At 41.1% G+C, this 17,135-nt stretch overlaps 1 protein-coding gene across 1 annotated transcript in view; it reads right to left on the bottom strand.

Annotated features, from left to right (window-relative positions):
* ECT2L (epithelial cell transforming 2 like) overlaps positions 1-17,135 on the bottom strand; it is a 45,533-nt gene that overhangs the window by 27,115 nt on the left and 1,283 nt on the right. Inside the window, exons 2-10 of the mRNA XM_024194915.2 lie at positions 14,222-14,334; positions 12,563-12,725; positions 11,082-11,334; positions 8,034-8,170; positions 5,830-5,939; positions 4,511-4,649; positions 3,001-3,169; positions 2,155-2,280; positions 655-747 (exon numbers count right to left, since the gene is read on the bottom strand). Coding sequence (XP_024050683.2) covers positions 655-747; positions 2,155-2,280; positions 3,001-3,169; positions 4,511-4,649; positions 5,830-5,939; positions 8,034-8,170; positions 11,082-11,334; positions 12,563-12,725; positions 14,222-14,334 — 1,303 coding nt within the window. The remainder of the gene's footprint in view (positions 1-654; positions 748-2,154; positions 2,281-3,000; positions 3,170-4,510; positions 4,650-5,829; positions 5,940-8,033; positions 8,171-11,081; positions 11,335-12,562; positions 12,726-14,221; positions 14,335-17,135) is intronic.

Genomic DNA, 17,135 nt, shown 5'->3' on the forward strand with positions numbered 1-17,135 from the left:
AAATATGGCAGAATAATGTAGCCAAAGTTATAAACCTATAGAATTAGAAGGGAACATAAGGGTCATCTAACCACCTGCCAAGATGCAGGATTTGTTGTGTCTAAACCATCCAATACAGATGGCTATCCACTGGAGGTTTTCAAAAGGAGGCTGAAGGAGGTTCCACAACCTCTCTAGGCAGTCTGTTCCATTGTCCTATTGGTCTTACAGTTAGGAAGTTTTTCCTGAGATTAAATCTAAATCACGATTCTGTAGTTTGAACCCATTGCATCTTGAACCTCAGTGGCAAGAGAAAACACCTTTTCTCCATCTTTTTATGGCAGCCTTTCAAGTATTTGAAGACCACTATCACGTAAATCTGTGATCTGATTTTATAGTATATCACTGGGTCTTTAGTAAACCATGCTAGCCATCTAAAATTGGTCATATACCAACATCCTTCCTCTATACACCTACTTCTACCCCTCATTTTCCAAAAGCAGGTTTAGAATAATTTTCTCTGGTTTTTATCAAATAATTCTTACATTGCTTATGGGCAAAATAAGTCTCTGTATTTTTAAGTGGTAAACAAACCATTTTTCTCTTGGGAAATGCTGACTCAGTTGTGCCACATATCTCCCTTTATAAATGTGTGTAATAACTTTCTGTACTTACTGTGCTGATAAGATCCAGTTGCAATTCCTGTGGGGGTTCTGAAGAGCACACCAGTTAGCTGAGTCAGCTGGGAAAGGACTTCCATCCCTGCCTCTGAAAAGATGCATTCTTTTTTCTAGTTCATAAAATTCTGTATTATTTACATCACTAAAATATCACAGCCACTACAGGCCACTAGCCAATTCTTTTTCTCCATACTACTATTATTCATCTGAAACCAAAAGGAATCTAAACTTTTTTTCAAGGCTAGATGAAAATGTTGTGTCTTTGTGAATCAACAGTACTTTTTATGGTTTTTATCATATTATTCTGAAAACTCTGCTATATTTACCAACAGCATGAAAGATGTCCTGTGTATCTTAACAAAATGATACTGTGAAGGAACAATCACATCCACTAACATGGACAAAAAACTAGAAAAGTTGTTGTTTTTGGCGTGAGATCCCTAATGAAGAAAATAACTCCAGTTTCATTCTAATGTCAATGAAGAGACACATATTGTGAGTTTGTGCGGTCCCTGAGAAGAATAGAATGAATTAAAGATGCACCAGTTTTGAGGTGCATCTTATTCCTTCCAAGACAAGAAAAATAACAAAATAGGAGTGGATACTATTCTTTAGGTCTTGTAATGACCTGCTTGATGCCAGCTAACGGGACGACCCTGCAAGGCTGAGCAAATGGCAGATGTGGGTGCTCAGAAGTCTTTGGACTTGCTCAGCACCTTGCAAGATCAACCTTTAATATTTCCCAAACAGACTGAGGTAATTGAAGAGAATGAGATAAATAGAATATATCTGCCTCTTTACTAAACTCAGCAGCTGTGTGAAACTATTCTGCTTTCTAATGGACCCTGTACACTCATCATTTGTATTATCATAGCACCTATGAGTTCTAGTCATGGAGCAGGACCCCATTGTGCTAGGTACTGTACAAACACAGAACAAAAAGACACTCCCTGCCCCAAATAGAGCTGGTTGAAAGTGTTTCTTCTCCCCTCCTCTCCCACCACCCCCCCCCCCCGGAAAATTGTGACTTTTCTGCAAAGAGCAAAAACTTTCAGACCAAGTCAAAAATTTCTATTCTGAAAAATGTGATTTGTGGAACCAATTTGAAAAGTAATGTTTTAGCTTGGTTTGACGTTAAATTGTGTCCTCCTCAGCCACCACTATGTCTAATGCGAGCTTTGGGTGCCCTATGTCCCCCTTCTCCTCTCTATGCCAGGCTTCTTGGCTGGACTATATCTCCCATGATCCATCAGTCATCCCTCCGTGCATAACAGAAGCCCCATACCTGTGGTGGATCATGAGAGATGTTGTCTAGCTAATTTTAACTCCCGCAAAATTATTCCAGTGTTCAGATTTTTTTTCAACAAAAAGTCAAAATTCTCCACAGAAAGAACCCAATTTTCTGCCAACCTCAATTTCAACAAGCCCTACTCAGGGACAGGATGCAATGGAGTGGGAGATTCTCCATTATGACAGACGTCCAAACAAAACTGACCTGATGCTGCCAGAGGAACAAAGATGTCCACATAACCACCTTCCTCTGGAGACATTACACAACCTAGCTTCTCCCAAAATTCTCTCACTTCAGGACTCAGAATGTTCTCAATACTGATTCTGCAGCCTGAAAAACATTTAAATAAAAGTCAATGAAAGAAATAAAATTTCCAAGAGGGTTTTCATTCTGCTCAAAATTCTTCCCTCCTGTACTCATATCATTACTTCCCTTCCCAGGACTTAACACAGACTTCCCTCAAATCTCTTTTTTAAGGGCAATGTGCTAACTTTCAAAACTGAGCGATTTCTTGTCCTCTATTTCTTTAGTAACTTTTCTCTCTCTCTCTCTCTCTCTCTGTTCCCCCTTCTCAATTTATTTTCTCTGTACCATGTATTCTCTCTCTTCTGGCTATTACTTTTTTCTTTGCGCCTCTGTGTCGGCTTGTTTCTCTCTTTCTCGTCTTCTTTTTATCCCTTATTTAACCTCATGGTCAGACCTTTAGCTACTTTGGACTAGCATCATGTGTCCAATCTCCTTTTTTATGACAGCAGAGATGGCTCTACCATCTCTTTTTGTCATATTTTCTCTGGCTTTTAACTAATTACCAAGCCCTTGATCCTACAAGCTTTTACATCCAGGCAGCCCCCGCTCCTGTGGTGAGTCCTATTGATTACAATGGAAGGTACAGAGGTCTACCTGCCAGAAACAAATTACAGTTGGATCAGTGACCAATTTGCTAGCTTGATTAACTTTTTATTTTCATGCTGTTTCCCCTTTTGGAATACCTAAACATGATATGGCATTGACATGTTCCCAGTTAGTTTCTCTGTTTTTCTCTGCCCCTACCTTGAAGTAAATTGATCTCTCTGGAGTTTCCATCGCTAAAAATCCCTATACTCTTTGCTTTTCGGCCATCCAGAGCCTTTTCTATGTGAAAAAGGAGGCCTTCCAATGTCATTCCGCAATGTTCATACAACACAGGAATCACCCCAGGTTTGATGCTGTCCAGCACCATCTACAGAAATAAATCAGTTCAGACCTTCAATAAATAAATCCTGCTTTTCTCAAAATGTAATTCCACGAGAAAAAAATTATTCTTAATTCAATATTCATTTGTAGAATGCATCACATCATATTATTTTACACAGTAATTATTTACACATAGAAATTCTTTATTCAGCTTTGTCCTATAGCCCCATAATGCCAATGGATATGAGATGATCTCTCTAACAACCTTTATCAGCTAGGCCACCCCTGCAATTCGTTGTGCGTGAGCAGCCTGGCACTCCTCATGAACCCCCAATGAAGTTAATTGTGTCCTATACAGATGCAGCTGTGCATCCACACACAGTGATTTTTAGGATCAGGGTCATAACCTTTACCATGAAACAACAAAACACTGCTTGGGTGGGCAGCTTAGCTTCCTACTTATTTCTCACTGATGCTTTACTGAAACTCAGATTGTATTCAACTTTTTAAATAAATATACAGGATGGGCTGTTTTTGAAGTGTATATCCTGGACTTTTCTTTGATTAGCTATAACACTGAACGTCTTACACAAATGAGTACTTAAACCATATGATTTGGGTTTTTTTACTTCAAATGACATAGTACCAGTGTATTAAAAAATGTGCAGCTCCCCAAACGTGCGCACAGACAGCATTTTTTTAATACAGTTTCATATTAAACTCTAAATTTCTGCATTAGAGATTCATCTAGGCCTGTGGTGCTCAAACCACCCCACCCCTTCCCAGTAATGGAATCTGTCCGTGCCCCTCCCCCCATTACTGGACAGTCAAGGCTTCTTCCGCACAGAGCTTGGGCTGAAGGCAGAGCTAGTGGCAGAATGGGGATGGAGGAGGAGCTGGGGCTAGGGGCAGAGCTGGTCTGCAGGCAGAGAGGGAGTGAGGGCAGAGCAGGATTGGGGGCTGAATGGGGTTGGAGGCGGAGCTGGTCTGGGGGTGGAGTTGGGCTGGAAGTGTGGGGGCTAGCTCCGGCCCCGCTGCACACACCCTGAACATTCCTCCACGCCCCCCTATTGAGAACCACTGATTTAGGCCCATAATATTACTTTACTGTCATTTTAATCTTATGCTTTCCTTTGTTTTTCTTCACTTTACGGTGCGCTTTCGCTGAGACCCTAATCCTGTAAACACTTAATGCGACTACTCGTGAGCAAAATTAAGCACATGTATAAGTATTTGCAGGATTGAGGCTACAGTAGACTCCAGGAAGGATGCTTTCTTTGCAGAGACGGATGAACAGATTGCTGTCTCAGGAACATCCCCCGGATGTAGTTTGGGTACACAGAAGCCAAACTATTCAAAAAAGAGAGAACTTAGAAGAAATTCATACCTCATATGCAGGAATCCTGGATGATATCAAAACCAGGTATGGCTCAAGTGGATATGCAAAACTGCTGTGTTTTTGGTAGACACGCTGACAGTGTTTGTAAGGTAACACAGGGTCGGATCTGCTTCCAGTCACATTCTTTCTACAGAAGGAAAAGCAAAAACTCAGGCAGTATATCCTTTAAAGATTATATTTCTTTTTTACTTTAATGCAGAAATAAAACATTAGGGTATGAAAATACCTGTCTAAACCTCAGTTACACTGAATAGACATGCAGTGCTGTGTTTTGTAAATACATTTACAGCAACTTGTATTATTCTATTCCGTGCCTCCTGAAGGCCACCACTTCTGTGAGAAAATGAACCTTAATCGCCTACTGCCTATTGAGATCACTGAGTTCCAAACACCTACAGGTCAGCCATTTGCACTCTTTTTTGTGTTTATTTTTACGCTATGTCTTAGCAGCACTGGTGATAGGAAAAATATTCCTCAGTGCCCTCATTTGCTCTGTGGTGAAAAGATTTTAAATTTACAATCTCAATATATGTAAAGAACAAATTAATTTCTTCTTTGTAAGTCCACAAAAGAAAATGAATTTTCAGGATCTTCTCCCTAAGTAGGTTTAGCCAATGAAAAGTACAACTCTAGACTTCAAAGTTTTGTCATTAGCCCCCTATCCAGGCTTAGCGTGAAATGGCTCTACAAGGTTCCCATTTTATGGCTGGACCAGCAACATGGTGGTATGCTGCATTATGGGAGAGCCTCTCTAACTTCTTGTTCTCCATATCTTTGAACTTCAGGGTGGTGGCTTAAGACCAGATCAGCTGATCTGGGCCCCCAAATCTCTAAGAATCTCTAAGATCTCTTCAGGCCAATCTGGGCCCAAGAATCTAGAGTGGGAAACTAGTATTTCTGGCCATACCCTCATGCAGAACACCAAATTTCTACCCAACCTCAAGTTTCAGTTCCCTCCCCAAGATTACGCCCAAGTGGTGTCAGTTAAATGGAGGACTTTGCATGAGCCAGACATATCTTCTGCATGCCAGTTCGTGGACTTGCTCCTTCCAACACGGGAGGACGAGCAGCACAGCTTTGAGAGGGAACCTATGTGGTAATTGTTGAGAACTAATGGACAAAGTTGAGCTCCATCAAGTTGTTAGTGTGCTAAAAGCCACCTGACATGACCACAAAGATCTGCAGTTTTGTGTGCTGTTTCCTACAATTTATTCTGTCACCTTTATTAATCGCTGCGTTTTGGGTACTATTTTCTATGTGGTTTTGGAATTATCACCAGCATTTTGAAAATCTTGAGTCCTGCTTACCTTTTGGGCAAAGTTTTTAAGGAGGCCAAAACAAGCTGTTTTTCTGCTGCTAGTTTCATTTCTTCAGAAAGCAGCATTGAAAGAGTATGATTTGAAAGAGCACTCTTTTCCTGAAAGCATTTAAACAAAAATGCTGAGAAAAATATGTATGATGCAGTGTAATAACATATGGTTCAGTAATTACATAATGCAGCAGTTAAGAAATGCTGTCTTGCATCTACCGGTAAAAAAACTTAAACTTATTTTACCAATGACAGACATAAAGTAAGATGTATTTAACTGAGTTTCTCAGAAGAACAATACTTGAGAATATAACTCTAACAGTGGCTCAGACACAATCTTGTAAGTTGTGTAATATGGATGCAAACTAAGACAGTGATCCTATACAGAGCTTCACAAGGATGCGGAGGTTCTTCAGTATTTATAGTGGAGGGTGAAAGAAGATTGTCCAGTAGCATATTTCTTGGGCTCCCATACCGGCTTCATCTAAACACTTTTACTTTCTGTGCTTCCAATGCCTCGCTTTGAACCTCAGCATGTATATTTCAAGGCACAAAGAAATGTTAATTGTACTCAACTGCTTTACAAGTTGGGTTACAGACGGAATCTAGCTGTAATCAGAGTACAGTTTAGTCAAGCATGAAATTAACTGTATTAAGAATAAGTCTGTATGTTTGTCACTTCTGTTTTCCATGGCAAAGATCATGACCTTTAGGGGATTCTAATTTTTTTTAAATAGTTGTTTTACAAGTCTCTTCTTTCAATTTTAACAGCTCTTTTTGATGTGTTTTTTTGTGTGTGTTTTGAAGTCTTAATGTATTTTTAAATGATAAGTGATGGCTATAAATGCTTTTTCCAGTAGAAAATAAGTTTACGAGGAAGCAAAATATTCTGTGCCATGACTTTTCAGACTTTTTATTGACACCCAATCAGTCTTATTTATGAGATAAGAGACACACAGTAGACACAAAGACCAATCCTGCAAAGACATAAAGATATGAGTAACTACCTATCAGAGTAGTCACACCTCTACACTGCAAAAAAAAAAATCCCACGGTAGCAAGTCTTGGAGCCTGGGTCAACTGACTTGAGCTCACAGGGCTTGCACTACAGGACTGAAAATAGCAGTGTAGAAGTTCCTGCTAAGGCTGGAGTCTCAGGGAGGCGGAGGGTCTCAGAGATTGGGATCCAGCCTTAGCAGGAACTTCTACACTGCTATTTTTAGCCTCGCAGCATGAGTCCTGTGAGCCTGAATCAGGTGACTCACACTCTAAGACTTGTACCATGGGTTTGGGGTTTTTTTGTAGTGTAGACGTAGGCTCATGAGCAACTGAGGGTACAAGTCTTTGCAGGAGTGGCTCCCTCACATCAGCCTTCTAGTTGATCAGCCGCTTACACTTGCCAGTATTTACTATAACAAAGCCTGCCACGTAGTGGCACTGTGCACCATTCTGAACTAATAATTATACAAGGATAATAGGATCTCTATGCTTTATCATATATATTTCAGACAAAACATTGTCCACATATTACTTAGGGTCTTGGTGTCCCAGCCTTACTCATGTTACATAGTATCTTACGCCACAAAGTTCTCGTTGGAGGTCAAAAGGGAGTATGCAATGAGTAGGGCAGGGCCGCCCAGAGGATTCAGGGGGCCTGGGGTCTTTGGCGGCGGGGGGCCTCAGCCGCCGAATTGCTGCCGAAAACCCGGCACTTCGGCAGCGGGTCCCGGGACAGAAGGACCGCCCGTCGCAGAATTGCCGCCGAAGACCCGGAGCGGAAGAAGCTCCGGGGGCCCGGGCACCACGAGAGTTTTCCGGGGCCCCCAGAGCGAGTGAAGGATCCCGCTCCAGGGGCCCAGAAAAACTCTTGTGGGGGCCCCTGCGGGGCCTGGGGAAAATTACCCCACTTGCCCCCCCACTCTGGGCGGCCCTGGAGTAGGGCACTTCTCAGCATGACTAAGGGTGGCAGAATAAATCGTGAACCATACTCTGTGCTGACTTCAGTGGGATTACATGAAGCATAAATCAATTAAGAGTTTTAATTGCTTTTAATTAAGTGGAATGTATTTCAAGTAGTTCTGATTTAAACAGGATCTATGTGTTAGCACCGCCAACCTATCTCAGGATTCAGCACTTAATGCTTACATAAAAAAAGAGCAATTTGCAAAGGATAAAATGCAAGTAGATTTGGGGGGAAATTACCCTAATTAGTTGCAAAGCTGCCTGTAGTCTAGCCCGGTCCTGGATCGTCTGGGCCTGACTTGGCTGTAATCGTGTTTTTAAGAATCTCGAGCTCCAAGTCCCACTCATCCAAGGCGGTCGAGCTTTGAATAACTCCTCTGAAAAACAAGTATCACCAGACCCTGCTGTTTAATCCCATGTGTTTCCACTGATGGGTAAGTACACACTAAGGGCTTGTCTACACTACCGCGGTAGTTCGACGGCTGGCAATCGAACTTCCGGGTTCGATTTATCGCGTCTGGTGTGGACGCGATAATTCGAACCAGGAAGTGCTCGCCGTCGACTGCGGTACTCCACGTCAGCGAGAGGAGTACCGCGGAGTCGACGGGGGAGCCTGCCTGCCGTGTGTGGACCGCGTCTGAACCGCGGTAAATTCGAACTAAGGTATGTCGACTTCAGCTACGTTATTCACGTAGCTGAAGTTGCGTACCTTAGATCGAATTGGGGTGTTAGTGTAGACCAGGCCTAACAGGAGTAACAATGCTGTAACTAGGGAAATAATCCATATGAAAATTAGCATGTTAGTTTTACATGGCAGTCTTTAGATTTTATCTAAACTGAGCATCCTGCCTGAAAAGTCCTCCTCATTTTTGGCTAGGAATTGGTCATTCTACTAAAATGAAGTTGTCTTGTATTAATACCTGAAATGAAAGTAGTGTTGACAACCTGAATAGTTAAAAAAATGAGTTCAGTTTAAAAAAATCATACGAATGTTTTAACAGTCATGAGATTAAAAAAAGGGGACTATTATCATTTGTCTTCTGATTTTTGAGGACTTGGGATTCATATTTTCAAGTTTTTTCTCTCTAATCAGAAAGACTAGAAGCCTGCTGTTTAAAAAAGGAAAACTGAGATTCTCACATAATCACATGACTCCAGGTGCTGCAGTTTAGGAAAAATTTCAAATATGAGACTTGAAAGAAAACTTGGGGACTTGACAGCACCGAAGGTGTGGTCTCCATGAAAATGATATGAAAAGTGACATCCTTTCAAATGAATATTCATGAAGAGGGGAGAACCATATTGGCTGAATAAAAATTCACAATCTATATCTAATATCCATTTTGAAGCACTGAGAGGAGAGGAAGGTGATCCCGAACAGTCAACTCATGCCTGACCAACCTGATTGCCTTCTATGATGAGATAACTGGCTCTGTGGATATGGGGAAAGTGGTGATGTGATATATCTTGACTTTAGCAAAGCTTTTGATACGGTCTCCCATAGTATTCTTGCCAACAAGTTAAAGAAGTATGGATTAGATGAACTGACTATAAGGTGGATAGAAAGCTGGCTAGATTGTCAGGCTCAACAGGTAGTGATCAACGGCTTGATATCTAGTTGGCAGCCGGTATCAAGCGGAGTGCCCCAGGGGTCAGTCCTGGGGCCAGTTTTGTTCAACATCTTCATTAATGATCTGGATGATGGGATGGATTGCACCCTCAGCAAGTTCGTGGATGACACTAAGCTGGGGGGAAAGGTAGATATGCTGGAGGGTAGGGATAGGTTCCAGAGTGACCTAGACAAATTGGAGGATTGAGCCAAAAGAAATCTGATGAGGTTCAACAAGGACAAGTGCAGAGTCCTGCACTTAGGACGGAAGAATCCCATGCACTGCTACAGGCTGGGGACCGACTGGCTAAGCAGCAGTTCTGCAGAAAAGGACCTGGGGATTACAGTGGACGAGAAGCTGGATATGAGTCAGCAGTGTGCCCTTGTTAGCCCAGAAGGCCAACGGCATATTGGGCTGTATTAGTAGGAGCATTGCCAGCAGATCAAGAGAAGTGATTATTCCCCTCTATTCGGCACTGGTGGGCCACAACTGGAGTATTGACTCCAGTTTTGGCCCCCACCCCCACCCCCACAGAAGGGATGTGGACTAATTGGAGAGAGTCCAGCGGAGGGCAATGAAAATGTTTAGGGGGGTGAGGCACATGACTTACAAGGAGAGGCTGAGGGAACTGGGGTTATTTAGTCTGCAGAAGAGAAGAGTGAGAGGGGATTTGATAGCAGCCTTCAACTACCTGAAGGGGGGTTCCAAAGAGGATGGAGTTAGGCTGTTCTCAGTGGTGGCAGATGACAGAACAAGGAACAATGGTCTCAAATTGCAGTGGGGGAGGTCTAGGTTGGATATTAGGAAACACTATTTCACTAGGAGGGTGGTGAAGCACTGGAATGGGTTACGTAGGGAGGTGGTGGAATCTCCATCATTAGAGGTTTTTAAGGCCCGGCTTGACAAAACCCTGGCTGGGATGATTTAGTTGGTGCTGGTCCTGCTTTGAGCAGGGGGTTGGACTAGATGACCTCCTGAGGTCCCTTCCAACCCTAATATTCTATGATTCTATGATTAATATAAAATACACTGATTATACTTGTAGACAAAAATCTCAGTATGCTGAGCACTGTTTAATAAAAGTCTGATATATCATAGAATTCCATGGAAATATTTGTTAGTCTTAGGTTTTGTTTAAATAATTTTATACAAAACCTACATTTTGACCTAAACTTGACTAAAGATTCCTTTAATGCATTGACTGTATTTGTAGCTATAATTAAAATTTCTACAGGACATCCTGGTACTGGGTCTTTTCCTTTCAAACCTTCATTTTCCCAAATTGGAAAGCAATATGTACCAGACTGGAAAGAAATTAAGTCTGCAACCACACACTGACAGTTTGAGGTTTCTATTATTTCCACAGTTGAGATGTATTAGAAACCCCACTGGACACTGTTAAGCCTGAACATTTTTATCGCTTTCCTACAGGCATATCAAATATGACTAAACAATCATATAGAAGAAACAAAATCTATCGTTATAGTTACCATTTTCAGCTCTTACCCTTTTGATATTAAAAATTAATTTAAAAAAAATCTGCAAAGATAAGTTTTCCTAAAGAAAAGGTCTTTGACTACCTGAATACTTTAGGCTGCTTTATCACTTTCAGAAGACAGTGTTTGTTATTTTAACATTAATCTCAGAAGAAAGAGATCATTATTTTAATTCTACTGACTCTTGTGTAATGCTAATCTCTCCCGAATAATTTTTCGTAGCCATTTTTCTCTTAGCCTTTCTTCCTGCTCCTCATTTTCAGCTTTTGGTTCATTGAGGGTCCCATAGATTTCAGTGGCTTCTCTTGGGGTGAAGTAATCTAAGCTGGAGGCACAGGCAATATAATGTCGTTTCCAAGCACTGTATTCGTTGTCTGCTGGAGTGTAGGGCAGGAACCATCCAAACTTAACACATTTTGGCACCCACAAACAGTCCTTAAGACAAGAAAGAGGTAAAAGAGAGACAATAAACTGTGATTGAGGACAAAAAGCTTTCTATTTAATCGTGCCACTGATCACAGTATAAATCAAACATGGGACCTCCATAAATATGTTACAGTGAGATATCCTTTTTTATGAAGTGCCTAGTACTTTTACAGAACAAATAAAAATACATGATCCCTCTGTCTCAAAAAGCTTGCTGCAACATTTTCTTATATGCAGAGGCCAGCAGTGTTCCTGAGGATGAATAATCCGATAATGTCAATGAATTCAATTGAGAGAGGTGCATTTGTTTTTGTTCTTTTTTTTTTTTTAAAGGGGCAGAGGGATGTTTTATTTTAAAATTCTTCATTATCTGGAAATCTGCAAATAAAGGCATTGTCTTGTCCCCTTGATTGTCATATTTGGCACTGGGGAACAGAAAGAGTAGGCTAATTGTTGTACCACTTTGAGCAGCTTCTGAAGATAAATATTTATTTTATTTTAATTTCTATAAATAGTATTGAGCCTATGCTATACACTATCTATTTAGACAGATCATAATAAGCAGTAGCATTTTGGAATATCCACAATGCTAAGCCCTGGCATTATCAGTATCCATAAGGCCACAGCAATGTCTATAAATTACAGAGTTTAGGACATCCAGCTAACTACATAGCTCTAAATTACATATTGTGTTCTGTTGCTTGATGTGTGCATTTAAAGACCAAAGCCAAAGCAGGGTTAAGTATAGAAGCAAAACAACAGAATGAAATGTAGAATGAGAATTAGTTTCTGACAAGAGAAAATATAAATGTCTTTATGTGTAATATACTCTTAGTGATTGAGATGTTCTTGCTAGGGTTGGATGAAGTTGGTTCCAACAATTTATCTGTTATAGTGAATTAAATAGAGCAAAGTTTAAAAGGTTATTTTGTCAAGTGCGTGAAAGAGTTGAAAATTTGGCTACAGAAGATCTTTCTAATTATTCTTAAGTATGCTAGACAGATACATGAAATGCTTCAGAAGGTTGAGCATTTATCTGAGTGCTGTACAAGATACAAAATTGCTTTGGCAAATTTATGCTATTTACAACATGCTGTTCCAGATTTCCCATTTCATATATGTAGTGCCCCTTAAAAGCGCTGCAAATGTCCAGTTACAGGTCCTATTCCTATCAACATCAATAAGAAAATTCTTCTTGATTGCCATGGGAGTGGGACCAGGCCTACAATGAACAGACCTGTTCAGTTATAAACTTCCAGTGCCAGTTGACTTGGGCAGCTGCACACAGCTCCCTGGGGCTGAGAAAGGAGAAGATGTACAGAGATATGAAACGTGGCAGCACTCTGGTGAAATCCACTTTGGTCACTGGAATCCTCTCTGCAAACCAGTTTTGGGTAAACCTGTAAAGAGACAGATATTCACCGTAGTTAAAATCCTGTTGAGATTCTATTGTCACTCTATTGGTCTTCCCTTTCAGAAAACCTGAGATCTCTTTGAAGAATATTGTCAGGAGTGAAGTGATTCCTATGAGGGCATCATTTGCAAAGTGCTTTGGGACCCATTGGGAAGGGATTAAAGATGCATTTAAGTCTAATTAGTTGGCCATTTCTCTATTGATAGTGTCGCATCTCAGTGACATAATGCAACATTTTGAGAGCAAATCTAGACTTTTATGTAAAGAGGAGCATTGCATTATTGCAACTAGTGAACTGTACGTCTTGCAAAACAAAACTATGCCAAGAGTGTGGTCATTTCAACAGAACCAATTATGTTTATTCCAGGCCCTTATATCACTGAGGTTTGTTTTATCGCTCTGCAGAAGACTGGAAAGAGTTGAACCTTTGTATTTGTAGTAGCCATTTTCTATTATTAGTAATCCAGTAGGTCAGGAGTTTGAGATGACTCAGTAAAGAAACTATTAGATAATATGCCTATTATCCTGGGCCTGTGTGAAAAACATATAAATCAATCCAGATGTTTGGATGGAAAAGGATCCAAGGAAATAGTTAAAGATCTCTCTCATTTTTAATAATCACAAGTGGTCAGGAAACAACTCTGCAAACCCTTACTCGCACACAGACCAATAGAAGTCAGTGTATAAGGGATGTCATGATTAGGCCCTTATTTTATAAGAGCTGACTAATACCTGGTCTTGTCCTGTGAGATACAGAGCTCCCTCTGCTCCCATTAGGAGCTAGTGGGAACTTTTTGTGTTCAGTACCTTGCAAAGTTGACTCTTTGGGACCTGATTCTGCAATATATAACGTGGAGCAGGCTGTTATGCCCACATGGAGCCACACTGACTGCAGTGAGTCTCTGCACAAGCAAAGCAGTCTGCCCACCCACCTTATAAACTGCAACATCCAGGTCATAGATTGTGAGGTCTTTGGGCAAGGAACCTTGTTTGCTCCATGTTCTTCACAGCACTGACCACACGGACAGTGCTCACCCAATAATATATAATACTAGATGGAAAAGCTATAGAGGTTGTTTTTTTCTTATTTCCCTACTGATGCAATGAAAAGGGGAAAAGATGGAGAATCTGGAGCCTCCAGCCTGCACTAGACACACATCTATACACTCTCTCACACAATTTTGCTATAATCTTAATATTTAGGTCTTATGAATCTGACAGTGTCCTTATTAAACCAAACTGACGGGACCCTCTTACAAAAGAAAGATACAATTTCAGGTCCCAATCAGATCCATCTGGGCAGCCACCTACACTAGTGTTAAACCCTCAAGGACTTCACTGGGATTCCGCAAGGGTATAGGGATCCCCCGGGCAAATCTCATTACAGAATTGGTTTGCTATGTGTCTTATGTGACATCCATATACATACATACCTGCTTGTTTGGAAAGACGACACTAAGCTAGTCCTTGTAACAAACTTACTTCAGTTGTGATTTACTGCATCTCATCAACATTCTGTGGAGGAATTGTTTGCGCTGCTTGTCTGTCCACAGATCAAACCAATGGCTTATGAGACTAACTCTTTCCTCAAAGAGCTGAAAGGAAACAGAGTATTTCCATATCTAGTTCAGTATGGTATGCAGACCTGTACAAGTCTGATGCACATATAATGATACTTAGGGAGGCGCTGTGACCCTAGTAGATAGAAATTAAACTTGGCAGGGGTGCTGGAACAATTTTTATAGTAGGGGTGCTGACAGCCATTGAACCAAACTGTAAACCCTGTATATGATGGAAAACCCTTCAAGCCAGCGGGTGTTGCAGCACCCCGCCCCTGAACCCGTAGTTCAAGCACCTATGAATTGGAGGCTTGTCTATATGACAAGTCACTGCAAGGCATGCCACAGTGTGAATCTACAGCTTGCACCACAGTCATGTCCTGCACAGATACTGTAACAACAGATTTTGCTTTTAGCTGTTTTGAAAAACCTTGCAGCACTTTGATAGAGACCAGAAAAAGGGGTTTAAATATTGTAAAATTTCACCTCTTCCCCATTGATATAATTAAGGTGGTGATAGTATCAGGACACTTTGACTTGCATAAAAAAGCAGTTAGTTTTAAGATTAAGGCTTTAGATAGATTACTATTACTACTGTAAATAGTGATAGTTTAAAGTTAGAAATCCAAAATAGCGGATACAATAATCCTCTATGAAAGACAGGGTTAGGGTATGGAAAGTTCCAGCAACTAATAGGGAATGACTCAGCATTTCTCCCAAGACCTCAAGGAGAGGAGCTTAGCTATCTTAAAATAAGTATGACATAATGGGGAGGAACTAGACAAAAAAAAGCAATTATGCTAATATCTGGAAGCTGATTGGCTGAGATGGGCTAATTAAGTTAATGAGCAGACCTTGAGACAGAGCAACCAGCATATAAGGCCCACAGCTAGCAGGCTGAGTGTAGTGGGTTTGAGGCTTTATAGAAGAACAGAAGCTACCTGAGAAGAACAGAAAATTCCCAAAAGTAGCCACCTGGGAAAGCAGCAGCAGCAACTCTAAAGGTCACCACAGCAACGGCTGTCATAGCAACACAATCAGCAGTCCCTGCCAGCAGCAAAAGCCAGCAGCAACTGCCGCTACGCCCGCAGCCTGAAGCAGCAGCAGCAGTTAGGAGAATTGTGGCCTTGACAATCACCATCCTTAACATCATTACAGACCGATCAGAAGAACCATTAAGACGAACCAGAGGGAACTTGGGTACGAGTGCAAGTCTGATTTTTCCATGTATTGTTAAGGAGTGCGTGGGTCTGCCTGTAAATAAAGCTGGATGCCTGTGTTCTGAGTGAAATCTCCCCTACCCATCAGGTGACTGCTTGTCCAGAGCTCACAGGATGTTAAAAGCTTAAATGTTAGATGTTAAATATTAAGGTATTAAATGTTAATATTAAGTAAATAATTCTCTCTAAAACTAGAATATTGTAATGATTTATAGAGGTAATGTATATTATGTTGTATTAAGTATGTTACTGAATTGCAGCATTTAGGCTAGAGCCTTGATGTATACAGGGCCTCGTGTGTGTGTGTGTAGATAGATTATCTATTACATTGTAACTGTTATATGATCTACATATCCTGTGTAGTCCGTGTCTTTTATTTTGTTCTGCCGCTTCATTCCTAGACATAATTCTACTGTGTTTTAATATGTTTTATATATTCTTTCTTCTATTAAAAATACTGTAATTACTTATTTTTGAAAACATAAGAATTATTTATTTTTAAAAGCATTTCTGCTTGGGTGTGTGTCAGTCCTTGAGCGGAAGGCTGTACCTGTTTGCTTTCAGGAGTTGGTAAGATTAGCTTGCTCTAGGGAGCCCTCTGTGGGTCGGAGACAACCCTCCTGATAACACACTGGCAATTCCTTTCAGGCAGGCCACAACCTTTTTACCCTTTTATTAAATTAAAAACGCTATTGTAGGCTAATTTAATTGGCATCTAAAATTTAGGGTAACAATACCGCTACAGTGCAGTGGAAGTCCTGGAGTGCAGCTTTACTACGTTTTCAAGTAATAGTACGCCTAGCCACACTCTAGGACTTGCATTGTGCTGCAGCAGTGACCACATGGGCCATTACTGTCTGGTAAACTGTAGAGTCACACCCTGGCTTTTCGTGCAGTAACTTGCCATGTAGACAAGCTCTGGGACTCAGGAGACTTGTATTCCTACCACTTCTCCTGCCACTGACGAGCTTTGTGACCCTGGGCAAGTCACTTCATCTCTGTGCCTGTTTCACTTCCTATCCTTTGTTTAAGCTCTTCAAGGAAGGGACTGTCTCTTACTTAGTGTCTGAACTGTGCCTAGCCCAATGGAGACCAGATCTCAGTTGGAGCCTCTGGGAACTAGCTACTGTAATACAAAAATGAGCAGTCCAAAGGGACAGATCATTACTGAGAAGCTTACTCATTGTTCTTATCCTTGTGATGTATGGTTAAACCGTCTACCTATTTTAGGTACAGTAACTCCTCACTTAAAGTCGGCCTAGTTAACATTGTTTTGTTATTAGGTTGCTGATCTATTAGAGAACATACGCGTTTAAAGTTGCGCAATGTTCCTTTTTAAGGTTGTTTGGCTCGCTCCGCTCCGACCTGACCCTTCTCCCCAGCAGGAGCGCCGGGTGGGTGGAACGGGGCAAGCCCCCGTGCCCCAACCCTGCTCTCCGGCAGGAGTGCCAGGTGGGCGGAGTGAGGCAAGCTCCTGTGCCCTGACCCCACTACGCCCCTGCCTCAACCAAGCTTCACAATCATCATTGGTGAGTGCAGTATTACATTGTTTAAAAATATTTAAAACTTATACTGTATATGTATATAACGTCTTTTGTCTGGCAAAAAAAAAAAAAA

This window comes from Terrapene carolina, unplaced genomic scaffold (assembly GCF_002925995.2).
Source record: "Terrapene carolina triunguis isolate 2854851 unplaced genomic scaffold, T_m_triunguis-2.0 Scaffold85, whole genome shotgun sequence".
NCBI classification, from domain to species: domain Eukaryota; kingdom Metazoa; phylum Chordata; order Testudines; family Emydidae; genus Terrapene; species Terrapene triunguis.